The following is a 14325-nucleotide window of genomic DNA, read 5'->3' as shown; positions in this document are numbered from 1 at the left end:
TAAAGGCGAGCGCGCTCTCGCCCCAATTCAGCCCCGGCCTCTCGCCAGAAATACGGATATCGCGGAAAAAAACCTACAATTATTGGTACGGAGGATCTGGGAGAGGGAAGAGAAACGTCGGGGAGTTCAGAGAAACGGGGGTTGATGGAGCTGTGCCGCCTCTGCCGGTAAAAATCGGCAGCGAGACGGGAAGAGCTGCAGGGTGGAGGACGTCAAGCCAGGCTTTACCGCACACCTGTAAAGCTAACCTGGAGCACGGACGCTAGGTTAGGCCTTTCTTAAGCTGTAACGTGCTACGGGTGGGATTTCTTAAGCTAATCTGCGGTCTAGATTAGAAACGTGGTCGGGATTAGATTGGATTAGATGTCTGATCTGTATTCCAGATTGTGCTATGGATGGTGCTGCGTTGGGGTTTTCTTAATCTATAGATTAAGATGGTGTTTAATTCGTGTTAAAGATTAAGATGGTGTTAAATTCGGGGCTTTTAATCTAATCTATATTATATAGATTTAGATTAGATATCTTATTATATACTATATATAAAAATATATATATTTAGATTAGATATAGATTAGACTAATCTATATTATAGATTAGATTAAGATTATATAGCTATATTATAGATTAAATAGAAATCTATATTCTAGATTAGACAGAAATCTGTATTATAGATTAGAAATCTGTATTCTAGATTAGAAATCTAATCTCGATTAGATTAGAAATCTAAGCCGTATTCTAGATTGTGCTATAAACGGTGCTACGTTTGGGTTTTCTTAATCTATAGATTAAGATTAATCTATAGATTAAGATGGTGTTAAATTTGGGTTTTCTTAATCGAATCTAGATTATAGATTCGAAATCTAATCTCTATTAGATTAGAAATCTAACTCGTATTATAGGTTGTGCTATAGATGGTGCTGTGTTCGGGTTTTCTTAATCTAATCTAGATTACAGATTCGAAATCTATATTATAAATTAGAAATCTAATCTGGTTTAGATTAGATTAGATTAGAAATCTAATCTGTATTCTAGATTGTGCTATAGATGGTGCTGTGTTCAGGTTTTCCTAATCTACAGATTAAGATGGTGTTAAATTTGGGTTTGCTTAACCTAATCTAGATTATAGATTCGAAATCTATATTATAAATTAGAAATCTAATCTGATTTCGATTAGATTAGATTAGATTAGAAATCTAATTTTTATTCCAGATTGTGCTAAAGACGGTGCTGTGTTCAGGTTTTCTTAATCTATAGATTAAGATGGTGTTAAATTCGGGTTTTCTTAATCAAATCTAGATTATAGATTAGAAATCTAATCTATTAGATCAGAAATCTAATCTGCATTAGAGATTGTGCTATAGGTAGCGCTACGCTCGGGTTTTCTTACCCTAACGTAGCAGCGCTTTAATCTCACCTCTTAAAGCTTCGGAAAGCAATTAATGAGAAGAAAATAATTAATCTGTAGATCAACGATACCCGCGGCTAGCACCATCTCGTGACGCGGTGACCGCAAGCCTTCGTTAACCTCGCCGGTAAGAGCCAGACCGACGCGCCCCGCGCCGGACCTTCCCGTTCGGCCGAAGCCGACGCCGTTATTCACGGCAAGGTGGGGAAAAATCGGGAGAAACGCTTACTTGATTACTGCCATTAACGCTTACGCGCTTCGTTAGGTAAAGGTAGAAACGAGACGCGGGAGGACGGAGCTCGCCGGGACGGTATCTGGCGTGGAGAGGCTCGAGTTCACCGGCACCGCGCTCCCTGGATCCACGTGATTTTAAGGCCGCCTGCCAACAAAAATCCCGTTTTTTTTTTTTTCCCCGAGGAAGAGGCGGGAAGGGAAAGGGCTGTAATGCGGAGCGGGAGCCGGCAGAGGGAACTGCCAGGCCAGGAGGAGGCCAAGAACCGCTCCTTCTTCCACCCCAACGCTGAGCTGGGGGAGATGGGGGTGAGCAGAGAGGATATCGGGGGGAAAAAATGGAGAAACGGGTCTGGAAAATTCACCGGGTTGATGGGATAAAAGGGAAGGCGGCCACGGGCCTGGAGGAGGAGGTCAGCAGAGACGGGGACCGGCCACGGCAGAGGAATCACAAGGGAATGAGTTTGAGGGCGTTGCGGGGCGCGAAGCGGCGGTCGGGACGCAGAAGGAAGAGAAAGGCCTGGCTCCGTGGAGGGCAAAAACGAAGCGTCGCCGAAAATCCAGCCCGCCCGAGCGGCGACGGGGGCAAAGCCCAAGAGGGGGGTGCCGAGGATGGAGGAAGGCAACGGGTCCGAGAGCGACGGAGGACAGCGAAGAAGGAGGGATGGTGGGCGCGTTCCGTTTGGGAATATTTTCCAGGTGAAAAGGAGGAGAAATGAATAACCGGGGACACACGTTGGGCTGTCGCAGCACCAGCCTCCGGAAAAATATCCTAAGGGGGGAAAAAATATCTCCTAACGACTCGAAGAGGGCGGCACGAGCAAGGAAACCATCACAAAATGCTGGTTTTGATGCAGGAAGAGGGATTATTTCAGGCTGGCTGAAAAAGGCAGATGTTTGAGATCGGAATAAGAGGCGGATGCGCAGGAGCAGAGCCGCCGGAAAAGAAACCGCGCCGAGGATTCGCTTGATCGGGGACGTATCCGGCTGAAGGCGACTCTGCCGCCCGCCTCAGCGGAGCGACCGACGGAGGCGCTCCGAGATCAGAAGATGAGAGCGGCTGCGTTCGCAAGAAGCCACCCTCGATGCTCCTCCTCTCTTGCCTCAGCTTAAATAAAAACAATAAAATATAAATCTTTAAAAAAAACCCTGAGAAATGAGCATTATCAAGCTATAAAGTGATTTTATAGGTTTTTTTTTTTTTTTTAAATAGTTACTTTGAGGTTATCTACCCGCCCTGGACGGTGAACTGCTGAAATAAAAACGGATTTTAATCTATTTTGAGTTGGTGACGTTTAACTAAAGATATTAAACCCAATTATTTCTATCGCGCAGGCAGCCGGCCGCAAGTTACAGCGACGTTCGCGGCGCTGGATCCACCCGCAGCAACTTTAATTCCAAGAAAACAGAAACACTTAAATCCCGCTTTTAGAAAACGCACGAGGTTTAGGATACCCAAGCAGCAAAACGAAGCCGGTCTCGCCGGACCGCAGCACGTGCAAGGAGAAGCTGGGACAGGCGTGAGCGGGGATTATCGACTGAATTTAATCTTAAACCTGGTTTTTGCTCTGATAACCGGAGCTTATTGCCGCTGCTCCGCTCTCCGCGCTAACCAGGCGCGGAAGCGTGCTCCAAAATCGGCGTGATTTGGCGGGTAAAAAGCAAAATTAGCATATAAAAACGTAGCAGAAAAAGCATCACGCCTGAAAAAATACTAAAAATGAAGTGTTTTTGTGCTCTGGAGGGAGATGATCCGCTCCCCGCGGGTTATCGGGAAGCGATCGGTGAGTACGAAGCGAACGGGATTTACGCCGTGCTCCGGTTTCGGGCTGAACGTCTCCCTCCTGTGAACCTCCCGAGGTACTCGCCCCGATTCACCCTGCCCGCAGCGGCGCAGCCCGAAGTCAGCTCTGCAACCCTTCGCAGCAGGCGAAAGCTGCGTTTGAAAGGGAAAATAAAGGGACGGGTTTCTTCGGCGGGAGCGCAGGAGGAGAGAAGGACTGGAATTTGGTTTGGAAAGGTAAATCCGAGCCCCGAAATCCAAGCCGGGGGTGGTACGGCAGGTATCGCTTGACCGCCATGGTCTGCTTCGATGACCCGCTTGGTCGGCGAGGGAAAGGCCGTGGATGTTGGACTTCAGTAAAGCCTTTGACATTGTTTCCCACAGCGTTTTCCTGGAGAAACCGGCTGCTCAGGGCGCGGACGGGCGAACGCTTCACTGCGTAAAAAACCGGCTGGGCCCAAGGAGCTGCGGTGAATGGAGTCAAACCCAGCTGGGAGCCGATCACCAGTGGCATCCCCAGGGCTCCGTACTGGGGCCAGCTCTGTTTAACGCCGTTATCGATGATGGAGGCCACGGCGAGGGGATTCGCGCCCCCGAGGTTTGCGGGAGCGTTGGGCTGCGAGGGCAGGGAGGCTCTGCCCTGGGGCCTGGCCAGGCCGCAGCCGTGGGCCCGGGGCCAGCAGGGCTCAGCGCCGGGTCCTGCGCGTGGCTGCCACTGACCCCCGGCCACACTGCGGGCGCGGGGAGGAGGCAGAGGCGTGGGGACGGGGACCCTGGGTGGCTCCCTGGTGGCCCCAACTGGGTGTCCCCAAGCATGAGCATCCCCTGGGGACAGGGACCCTTGGTGCCACCATGGTGTCCCCAACTGGGCATCCCCTGGGGACAGGGACCCTCAATGCCATCCCATGTCCCCACACAGCATCCTTGGGTACCAGATGGGGACAGGGACCCTCAGTGCCACCCCCATGTCCCCAGCTGAGCTTCCCCTGGGGACAGGGAACCCCAGTGCCACCCCCATGTCCCCAGCTGGGTGTCCCCAAGCACGGGCAGCCCACGGGGCCAGCCTGCCCCCGCACAACGTCCTCGGCCACCCGCTGGTGTCGGGGACCCCCGGTGACGCCGGGGGGGATGCAGTGACTGGAGAGCTCCTGGTGGAAGAGGACCTGGGGGTGGTGGTCGGCAGGCGGCTGGATGGGAGCCGGCAGCGTGCCCAGGTGGCCAAAGGGGCCACCAGCGTCCTGGCTTGTGTCGGGAGCGGCGTGGCCAGCGGGCCGGGGAAGGGACCGTCCCCCTGGGGAGGCCGCAGCTGGGACGCTGTGTTCAGCCTTGGGCCCCCGGCTCCAAGAAGGAGGCGGAGGGGCTGGAGCGCGGCCGGAGAAGGGCAGCGAGGCTGGGGAAGGGGCTGGAGCGGGAGGGGAAGGGGCTGAGGGGCTCGGGAGGAGCGGCCGGGGGAGCTGGGGGGGCTCCGCCTGGAGAGGGGGAGGCTGAGGGCAGCCCTGGGCGCTCTCCACGGCTGCCTGAAGGGAGGCTGAGGCCGGGGGGGTCGGGCTCTTTGCCAACGAAGAAGCGACAGGAGAAGGAATAGGTCCTGGATGGGACCTGGGCTGAGGTGGGATCTCGGGAAGGATTCCTGCGCCCAAAGGGCTGTCGAGCGCTGGCCCAGGCTGCCCAGGGCAGGGGCCGAGTCCCCGCCCCGGGGGGGATCGCAAAGCCCCGCAGACGCGGCGCTCGGGGACCTGGTTTGGGGCGGCCTCGGCAGCGCTGAGTTAACGTTGGACTCGATGCTCTGAAAGCTCTTTTCCAACCGAAACGATTCTATGAAAAGCGCAGAGCAATAAAACATAAAACTGAAATTCATGGTTACGCTGCATCCTTCCGGATCCCACCCCAGGATTTATTACCTAGAAATAGCCTGGAAAAGGCGGCCGGGCTGGAAAAGGCAGCAGCTGGGAAGAGTAACCGGCCGATTTGCGGTGGCCAGCACCGGCTTTGATTCTGAGCCTGCCGAGACGGGGATCAACGCGTGCGGCGGCCGTCCCGTCTCTTCGACGGACGAGAGGCGACGTTAACAGCTAACGGCGCATCGAACGCTTCCCAACCTCCAAATTCTTAGTTTAAGACTTAATTAACGAGGGTTTAGCCTGTTTTAGTTGATGTCTCCGGTGAACGCTGCTGGGAAAATGCAAGTTCGGAAACCTCCTGACGCGAGATGGGGACGTTCAGCTGCTGTTGTTAAAATTACACGGGGAGCGTTCCCGGCCTCCAGCCCAGCACGTGCTGCTCCCTACGGGAATAATTTCCCAACAAAACGACCTCGCCACTTCAAGTTTCATCTGAAAACGCCCAAGGCGGCGTTTGCTTCCAGCTCCCGTGTTATTAAGCGTGATTTTTGTTTGCACACACAGAGCGCGATGAATACGGGGGCGGACCGAAGAGCAGTATTTGCTCCTCAAGACCTGGTTGGTATCGATTTAAAACGATGTTTAAATCCCAGCTCAAGGAGTTTCCCCTCTCCATCATCCTCGATTTCAGGAGACGCAGCTCAAAAGTCGCAACCGGAGCCGGAAAACCCACGCGAGAGGAAAATTCCCACCCCAAATTCAGGCAGGGTGGATAAAACAAATATCCCCCCGTCCCCGAAACTCACCGGCGGCGCGAGGAGAACGCGCCGCGTCCCCGAGCTTCCCCGCGGGCGATGGTGACGGTTTAACGAAGGTGAAGTTGGAAAGACCCAAAGCGGGAAAGGATTTTCGCTATCGATGTATCTACGCACAAGCAGCGGGGATTAATTAGTCGGAAATTAAGGCGGCGGCGGTGTGTCTGCACTGAAAAACACTCGGTTTTTAATCGGATAAAGGAAAAATAGAGCCCTCGGATGGCTGCAAAGTAAAAGCCCTGCAGACGGAGGAGGGAAACTGAGGTAAGAAGAGGAATAAGACAAGATCCAAGAGATTTTCCAAGGAGGAAAATACAAAACGAGCGTTTTTCCCAAGCCACTGATCTATTAAAAAATAAAAAAATCCCACGCTGCCTGCAGGGGAAAGAACGTGCAAGCTGGGTTTATCATTATTTTTGGAAAAGGTGGTTACATTTTTATTAAAAGAGAAGATAAAAAGAGATCGTTGAGATCCTCTCGACTCCGCTAACGGCCGGGAGCATCATTTTAAGCGTGAAATGGGGACGACGAGGTGGCGGCTGTTCCCATAATCCGGGTTTCCAACCGTTTTCTCTCCAGGCTCAGTTTTGCTGGCACCCCAAGTCAGCAGAAACCACCGACACGCTGCCGCGTGCGAGAACGCACCCTCCAAAATACCTCTGATTAATTAGCGACTCAACGGGAAACTCGTTCCCATCCATCATTATTAACATAATTTAGGAACGGATCGGAAAAAATCCAAAGGAGGAGGGTGCAGAGTTTGACTTTATTCCACGGCGCTCAGGCGGAGACGGCGATGGAGAGCGAGGATAACGCCTTACCCGCCGTTTGCTCCCTCTCCCTCGTCGCTGCCGTTATTTTGGGGGGGAAATAAAGCCGCGGGGGTGTTGGAGAGGATCCTTTTTTTTTTTTTTTTTTTGCGAGATGCCGGCTCGCGCTCGGCACTTCGGCAAGACTCCGCGGGACAGCGTGCAGCGGGATACAAAATGTGAATTTTTCTGAGTATCGAAGCTGTCGGAGCAGATTGATGCTGTATTCATTGAATATTTCAGGCTTTGGCTACCGGGCTTATACAGCAATATATAATTTTTTTTCTTCCAGGGTACCTGCAACACAAGACCAAGCGCTTCGGAAATGTTCCCGGTGCCGTTAAAAGGTGCTGGATGTTGCAACGGATTCGTGGAATCCGCGGGATAGCGTCTCCCATCCAAACCCCGTCGCAGACCCGAGCCAGGACGAGGGGAAGCACTCACCCTAAATCAGACACCCACATTTAGCGGGGTTGGGGTTTTTTGGGGCGAAATCATCTGAAAAAGAGACGCCCCAAGTGGCGCAAACGTCGGCGTATAAAAGGAGAGAGGGGAAATCCCACCTCAGTATCTCCCTTTGCGTATTAAGGTGTAGAAATCGGTGCTGTTATTTAAATATCCGTTAATAAATACGGAAACTTTACTCTTGCCTTAAACTCTACCTTTTTTTTTTTCCCCCCCCTCCTCCCACTTTGCTCTCCTGGCCAAACCGCTCCAGCTCTCCTTCCCCTCGCCCTTTCTTCTTGAAACTCCTTAAGGAAACGGGACAAAAATCCCAAGACGGGATGCAGACCATTTAAAAACTAAAATATCCCGAAATCTCACCGGCGATTGGAAGGTTGAGCCTCCCGCGAGCCCTTCCCCGAGGCGCAGGGGAGGCAGCGTCCCTGCAGCCCTCGACGCCGTCGCCCTTCGGCGGCGATTTCTGCGAGAAACGGGACGTTTCGCCCCGTCAAATCCAAGGTCGAAGGCTCGAGCTCGACCAGGCTCCTACAGAAACTCCCTCGGTCCGGTCGAGCGACCCTCAGCTTCGGACTTTATTTTCGTTCTTTATTCCTACCTGACCAACGCAGAAATTACTTCGCCGCTGCCGTAAATGAATTTCTTGACATCCAAAGGAAGAGAATTTGCAACCCTTACGCCCACGGTGTCGCTCCCCACCTCTGCGCTCTCGGCATTTTGATTTCCACTTTAGTTTTTAACCCTTCCCTGCAGAAAGGGGACGGTGAAATCCTCCCTCGGCGGCTCACGGGGGATTTTTTGGTAGCTGTCGTAACCCTTCGTGCTTCGATGGCGCCTCGGCTCTCAAAAAAAACCCGCTCGCCGTTAATTCGTGTTCACCACTCCGTTTTAACGACGCAATCCGTGCCTGGGGAAGCGCAAAGGGGATTTACTCTTCCATCTGACCGATTCCGGCAGCCGGGGAGCGCGGGCGTCCGTGGCACCGGCCAGACGGCGTCGCCTGGATCCCGTCCAAGCCTCGCGCCGCTGGCGGCATCCCGAAATCCTCGCTCCCGTGCCGAGGGGGACGCCGACCTCCGCAGCCACCCGCGCCTCCAGCTGTGCGGGCGTTATCCCGGCGCTTCCCGGCTCCTTATTGCGTCCCGCGGGATGCGTTCGGGGACAGATGTTGAATTCTGCGATCACTTGGGTCCGCTCTGCGCCCTAAATCCAGCGGGTTTCGCACGCCAGGAGAGTTTTATTTATTCCCGTGCCCGAAACCATGGGGTTTCCCTCTGCTTTTTAGGATGTCTACGCAAGAAAAACCATCTTTATTTAAGGTTATTTCATTGTCCCCGCTGTTTTTTGGGGGGAGCAGCTATTTCTAGGCTCATTTTTCCACGCCTCAAAGGCAAAAAGACAGCGTCGAAGTGGAATCTGAGCAGTTTTATACCTTAAACAGCCGCAGACCCGCGCGGTTTTGTGCATCCCCCACCTGCTTAACAGCGAACAAAACCCATCTACGCCGTAAAGATTTCGCCGCATTTCGAAGAGCGCAGAGTAATCAACTCTTACTGACGACTCCCTTACGATATTATTACAAAACTACTGAGCGCAAAGTTAGGCTGGACTTATTAAGCAGCAGGAGACATTCGGTTTTACGCAGCGTCAGGGTTTTACGCATCATTTTACCGCAGATGTTCGAGGACGACGGGTGCGTAAGCCGGTACATAAATTTGAAACTTAAAAGTAGCTGGCGTTTGGTTCAGCCTCCCGGTTTTAAGGCAGTTTTTAAGTCTCGGTGAATATTTTCTCGGCTTTCTCCCCCGCCTCAGCAGTTATATATTTGAGTTTACGACTCCGACAGATCCTCTTGGCACCCACGGGCAGTTTCCAAGATAACTCTGGGCGAGATCCATTTCTGCTGAAAAAATAAATGATCCCAGCACCCAAAAAAACATCTGTGAAGGGTGATGTCTACCAAATGTTAAGCTAGACTTAAGGGATGAAGAGCCGCTGCCTTAACCCTGAACTGTCCCCATCCAGCGGGATCAATGGAGATGTCCCCGGCACCACTGAGGGACAGGTCCCCTGTCCGAGATCTGGAGGTGAATTTAGGTCCCACCACCGCTCTACGACGCCGTCCAAGGCTGTTGCCTGCCCAACCTCCTGTAAGCTCGACACCGTGTCCTCACCTGCGAGGTCCACGGCGGAGCAGACATCCACCCTGCAGCCTGTGGTGAAGACCACGGTGCAGATGTCCACCCTGCAGCCTGTGGAGGTCCACGGTGGAGTGGGTGTCCACCCTGCAGCCTGTGGTGAAGACCACGGTGGAGCAGGTTGTCCCCCTGCAGCCTGTGGTGAAGACCACGGTGGAGCAGGTTGTCCCCCTGCAGCCCATGGATGTCCATGGTGGAGCAGATGCCCACCCCACAGCCTGTGGAGGTCCACAGTGGAGCGGACGTCCATGCAGCCCGTGGTGAGGACCACGGTGGAGCTGGTTGTCCCCCTGCAGCCTGTGGAGGTCCACAGTGGAGCAATACGCCCACCCCGCAGCCCATGGTGAAGACAGCAGAGCAGGTTGTCCACCCCACAGCCTGCGATGAAGACCACAGTGCAGCAGATGTCCACCCTGCAAGCCCATGGATGTTCATGGTGGAGCAGATGTCCACCCTGCAAGCCCATGGAGGTCCGTGGTGGAGAGGATGTCCACCCTGCAAGCTCGTGGAGGACCCCATGAGAGCACGTGGACGTGCCTGAAGGAAGCCGTGACCTCATGGAGAAAAGCCCGCGCTGGAGCAGGTTTGCTGGCAGGACTCGTGACCCCGTGGGAGACCCATGCTGGAGGAGCGTGAGGAGTCCTCCCTCTGAGGAGGAAGGAGCAGCAGAGACAGCGTGCGATGAACTGACCGCAACCCCCGTGCCCCGTCCCCCTGTGCCGCTGGCGGGGAGGAGGTGGGGAAATCGGGAGTGAAGCTGAGCCCGGGAAGAAGGGAGGGGTGGGGGGAAGGGGTTTTCAAACTTGGTTTTATTCCTCATTATCCTTCTCTGACCTTCGATTGGCAATAAATCAAATTAATTTCCCCAAGTCAAGTCTGTTTTGCCCGTGACGGCGATTGCCGAGTGATCTCCCTGTCCTCAGCTCGACCCACGAGCCCTTCCTCGTATTTCTTCTCCCACCCCGCCCGGTTGAGGAGGGGAGCGATGGAGCGGCTGGGTGGGCACCCGGCATCCAGCCAAGGCCAACCCACCACAACCCTATCCACTGGGATCAACGGTGACGGCCCCGGCACCACCAAGCGACGGGTCCTCTCTCCCCCAGCCCAAGATCTAGAGGCGCGGACTTAAGGTCCCACCACCGCTCTACGACGCCGTCCAAGCTTGGCACCACATCCTCACCTTCCGGCGCATCCCAAACTGCCACCGGCTCCCGTTACGGCAGACGGACGGTGCCAAAGGCTACGGATTTGCACATCGGCGCATCTCACCGTAGCCGCTGCGTGAGTGAAGTCCAAACTAGTTGGCTGCCAGTTATCTTCGTAGTTAAGACAAGTCTGAGCCTTCCTCCAAACATCTATTTCAAGACAGCGGCACCCACCATCGTTATCCCAAACTCAATTCCACCAATCCCCAGAGCACCCGCTGGACAGAGAAGACGGCAGAACCTGGGTGTAGGCGACTACACAACTCGGAAAAGTTGTGGCAGAGAAGTTTATCTGTTCCAAGTCAGAAAAATGATGGTTTTTTAACCCGTTCTACTATCGGTTTTCAACTATCGTGCCAGACTGAAGCATCCTATAGGCACGACCCCAGCGTGAGGCTATTTCCACCCTTGCAGTTTGAGAACAAAAAAGATTCGATGCCCGCTCTCTACTCCAGCCTAATACTTGTGAGAGCTGCTCTGTTCCTGGAAAGATGAAGGGTTTTTTTCCCCCTCCAATTTTGCTTCTTGCTGTCCACTAACAGAAAACCCTCCAAGGTCAAGGCATTCCTAGAGCAGCCGGGTATTTAAAATCCCACCCGAGACTGCAGAAAGCTGATGGCTCATCGTGTCTGGGCTAAGTCTGTAGCCATACACACCTTGGAAATTATTATTATTATTGGAGATAATAAATCTCCAATCTTGCCAAAATATTCAGATGTCACAAAGCCAACCGAACACTTTTAAAGCCGAAACCATGAAAAACCAGTAGTTGTGTATTTGCGGTGATTTTCCCCATTTATTACCAAGCCTTTTAGGGCAAACTACCAGAAACAAAACACGTTTAAAAGAGCAAATGCTGGGTAAAGGCACCAAAACCCATCACATTTGCGTCCTATTTTCCTGAGCTGGAAGCAGGCTCCCAAAAACACCCAACCGAGCAGAAAGTGGCCAAATTCGGACTCGGTGGCAGCCGTGGGAGACCACCGGGACTCGCTCAAAGCGTTGGCCAAGGGGTACGGGAGATATAGCTACACACGTACGTCAAGGGGAGCAAAAAAACCTTGGGTCTGATACCCTTAAATACCAGAGAAATACAGAAAACTGAATTATTTCACGTGTGTGAAGCTTCTCCCTGACCTCGCGCTCTCACCTCAGCTCTCCGCTGTTCCTGCCTCTTATTTTCCCTGCTGGAATCAGCTCCCTGGGTAAAGCGGATTTAAATTCGGCATCTAACATAGTATCAGGACAATCAAGTTTGATCCAGCCTTAACGAAGCTGAAGGTTCACGTAACCCCGTCTCTACTCACTCGCGCCGGCAAACGCCTATCGATAAATCCGGCAAATCCAGGGACGCATTCGCTGCGGCTCGTACGAGGTTTACTCAATCCAAAGGACGCGAGAAGGCAACGAGCGCGGCTCATCCCCGGCTGTAATTAAATCCTGCAGTCCTGCTTTACGTCACCTTCCCTCCGGTGACACCCCCAAAAGAGACATCGCTCCCCCAAAATAAGCTGCACCCCGTAAATCACGCGCTTATCGGCACAGGAGTAAAATTCCGGATAATTACCTGAAATCGGAGTTGACCCTTCGAGGTGTTTGGTGGTTCTTCACCAGCTGAATCCTCTGACCTTCATTTTTGAAGCTACTATTGAAAGAAAGATCTGTAAGGAAAAGAAAAGCGGGTTAATTCAGAATTACAGGCAAAAAAAACATCGCTAGCTTTTATCCTCTGCCTTTTTCCTCTCCAGATTCCTGGTTTTATTTGTCGGTAACGATACGCATGAGGCGGAAAACCAGGAACCCTTGATGATGGAAAGCATCGCCACGCAGATGCGGCTGGGTGAAGGGATCCAAGCCAACGGTCCAGACCATCATCCAAAGCCTGCGCGCTTTGGAATTTAAATATACTGAGAAAAATGATTTAATTTGAGCTAGCCAACCCAATAAATCTCTTTTTGAGAGCTCCAATAAGCACAACTCCGTTCCCTTGTGTTAAGCTTTCCCCAAACAAGAAAAAACAACCTGCAGATTACTCAAAAAGGTCTTTCCAGCCCAGAAAGTCCTTTGAGCCGGTTCCAATACCTGGGTTTAACCCAACGCCTGGGACCGCTGCCCAGCTTTAGGCATCTCAAAGCCTGGCTTAGCAGCTTACGAGAGGTTTTGAACCCGTCGGCAGCCCCAACGCAAGACCAGCACCAGCTCACGCTCTTGTCTTTTCACAGAAATTACCTAAAAAAAAGCTTCAAACGCGAGATTTAAGCTCCTGCTGCGAAGGCGATCTCTAGGAAGACGACCGTAACCACAACCAACGCCTCTTCACCATCGCTTGCGCTCGTGAAGTACCCACCACGCCTCCGGAGCCAGCTCGCCGTATATTAGAGCCAATAAATAAACGAAACGATTTCAAGAAAGTCTTTAATTTCATTTTGAGGGGTAGGACAGACCATAAAGGATACGGGAGACGCAACGCTTCTTCCCCCCCGGAAAAGGAATTCAGCACATAGTAACGCATACAAAAGCCAAGAGGCCAAAGAAGGACCGGCTTAACAGCTCCGACTAACTTTAGGCTTAGCCCTAGCAAGCGGGCGTGGAAAATTTAGCTAAAGGAAAGCAAGACTCACCCGCCCGTGGGCGAGAAACGCCGAAGGTTGAAACTGATGTCTGGAGGTCTCCTGCTCGCAGCAGGACTGACTTCCGAAGCTCAGCCAGGTCGCTCAAGGCTTCGCCACACCGCAATTACCGCCAGGTTTTAATTGACGTTTTAGCGCTGGTTTTTCAGAGGTTCAGCTGATCACACGAGTGCCAGACTCACTCTTTACTCACAGTTTGCTACCGGTTCGGCTTCCTAACAAAGTCCACCCCGGGGGAAGGCGGACAGCGAGGCAGCTCGAAGGAGAAAAGACGAACCAAACGCTGCGCCCAGGCTAAACGAGCTCGTTAAATACTCGCACCGCCATTTCTGCTCGCTCGGAGACGACCCAGCAGCTCCCCGCAGGAGGTAAATCCACCCAAAGCGTGAAACGCCCAGCGGCGGCGCGTGTTTCTGCCTACCTACGTCTGCTGACACAACTCGTGGTCCCTTCCGGCCACTTCTGGTTCTTTTTAGTGATTATAAACCTTTAAAAAAAAAAATAAAATCCCTAATTCCGTTCGCATTGCTGTTTCACAAGTATCTCCATTAACAGACCTGCTCCACGAATACCACAAATTACAATTATATCACTAACCACACTTATCTGATAACACAAACCAGATGAAATCTCAAATACGGGTGGTTTTTTTTTCCTCTCGCAAATACTATTTTTTTTTCCACCTAGTGAAAGCCACAGCCTCAAACAGATGAAGAAAGGACTTGTTTTCATCTCTGGTTCCCGAAGATCAACCTCAGAAGCTTGGAGGAAGAGGCCATTTGCTTAAAATATATATTTTTAAAGAATATAATTTACCTTCTGCGTGTTCAGGGGCTTTTAAATTTCCTTGGGGGGGGGGGGGGGGGGGGGAAGGAATAACTCCGAAGAGCGACTCTTCCTTCAGCAGCAGAATTCACCAGTTTCCTACAAAACCACTCCCATAGTA

At 52.4% G+C, this 14325-nt stretch overlaps 1 protein-coding gene across 12 annotated transcripts in view; it reads right to left on the bottom strand.

Moving 5' to 3' along the window:
• The window catches only part of BRD4 (bromodomain containing 4), an 82502-nt gene that overhangs the window by 49230 nt on the left and 18947 nt on the right, over positions 1–14325 (bottom strand). For 9 of the 12 annotated variants that reach the window (XR_015709114.1, XM_087778107.1, XM_087778109.1 and 6 more), the window contains one exon: positions 12317–12410. Coding sequence is in view for 3 of the 12 variants with exons in the window: in XM_087778107.1 (XP_087634233.1) it covers positions 12317–12410 (94 nt within the window). In the remaining 9 variants the exon portion in view is untranslated. Of the gene's footprint in view, positions 1–1634; positions 1785–12316; positions 12411–14325 lie in introns of all 12 variants that reach the window. The other 3 variants (XM_087778112.1, XM_087778114.1, XM_087778113.1) reach the window with 1 other exon arrangement.

The sequence above is a fragment of the Nipponia nippon genome, unplaced genomic scaffold (assembly GCF_047370975.1).
Source record: "Nipponia nippon isolate SJK-2023a ecotype South Korea unplaced genomic scaffold, ASM4737097v1 scaffold_42, whole genome shotgun sequence".
Lineage (NCBI taxonomy): Eukaryota > Metazoa > Chordata > Aves > Pelecaniformes > Threskiornithidae > Nipponia > Nipponia nippon.
This window is presented reverse-complemented; position numbering and strand designations above follow the sequence as displayed.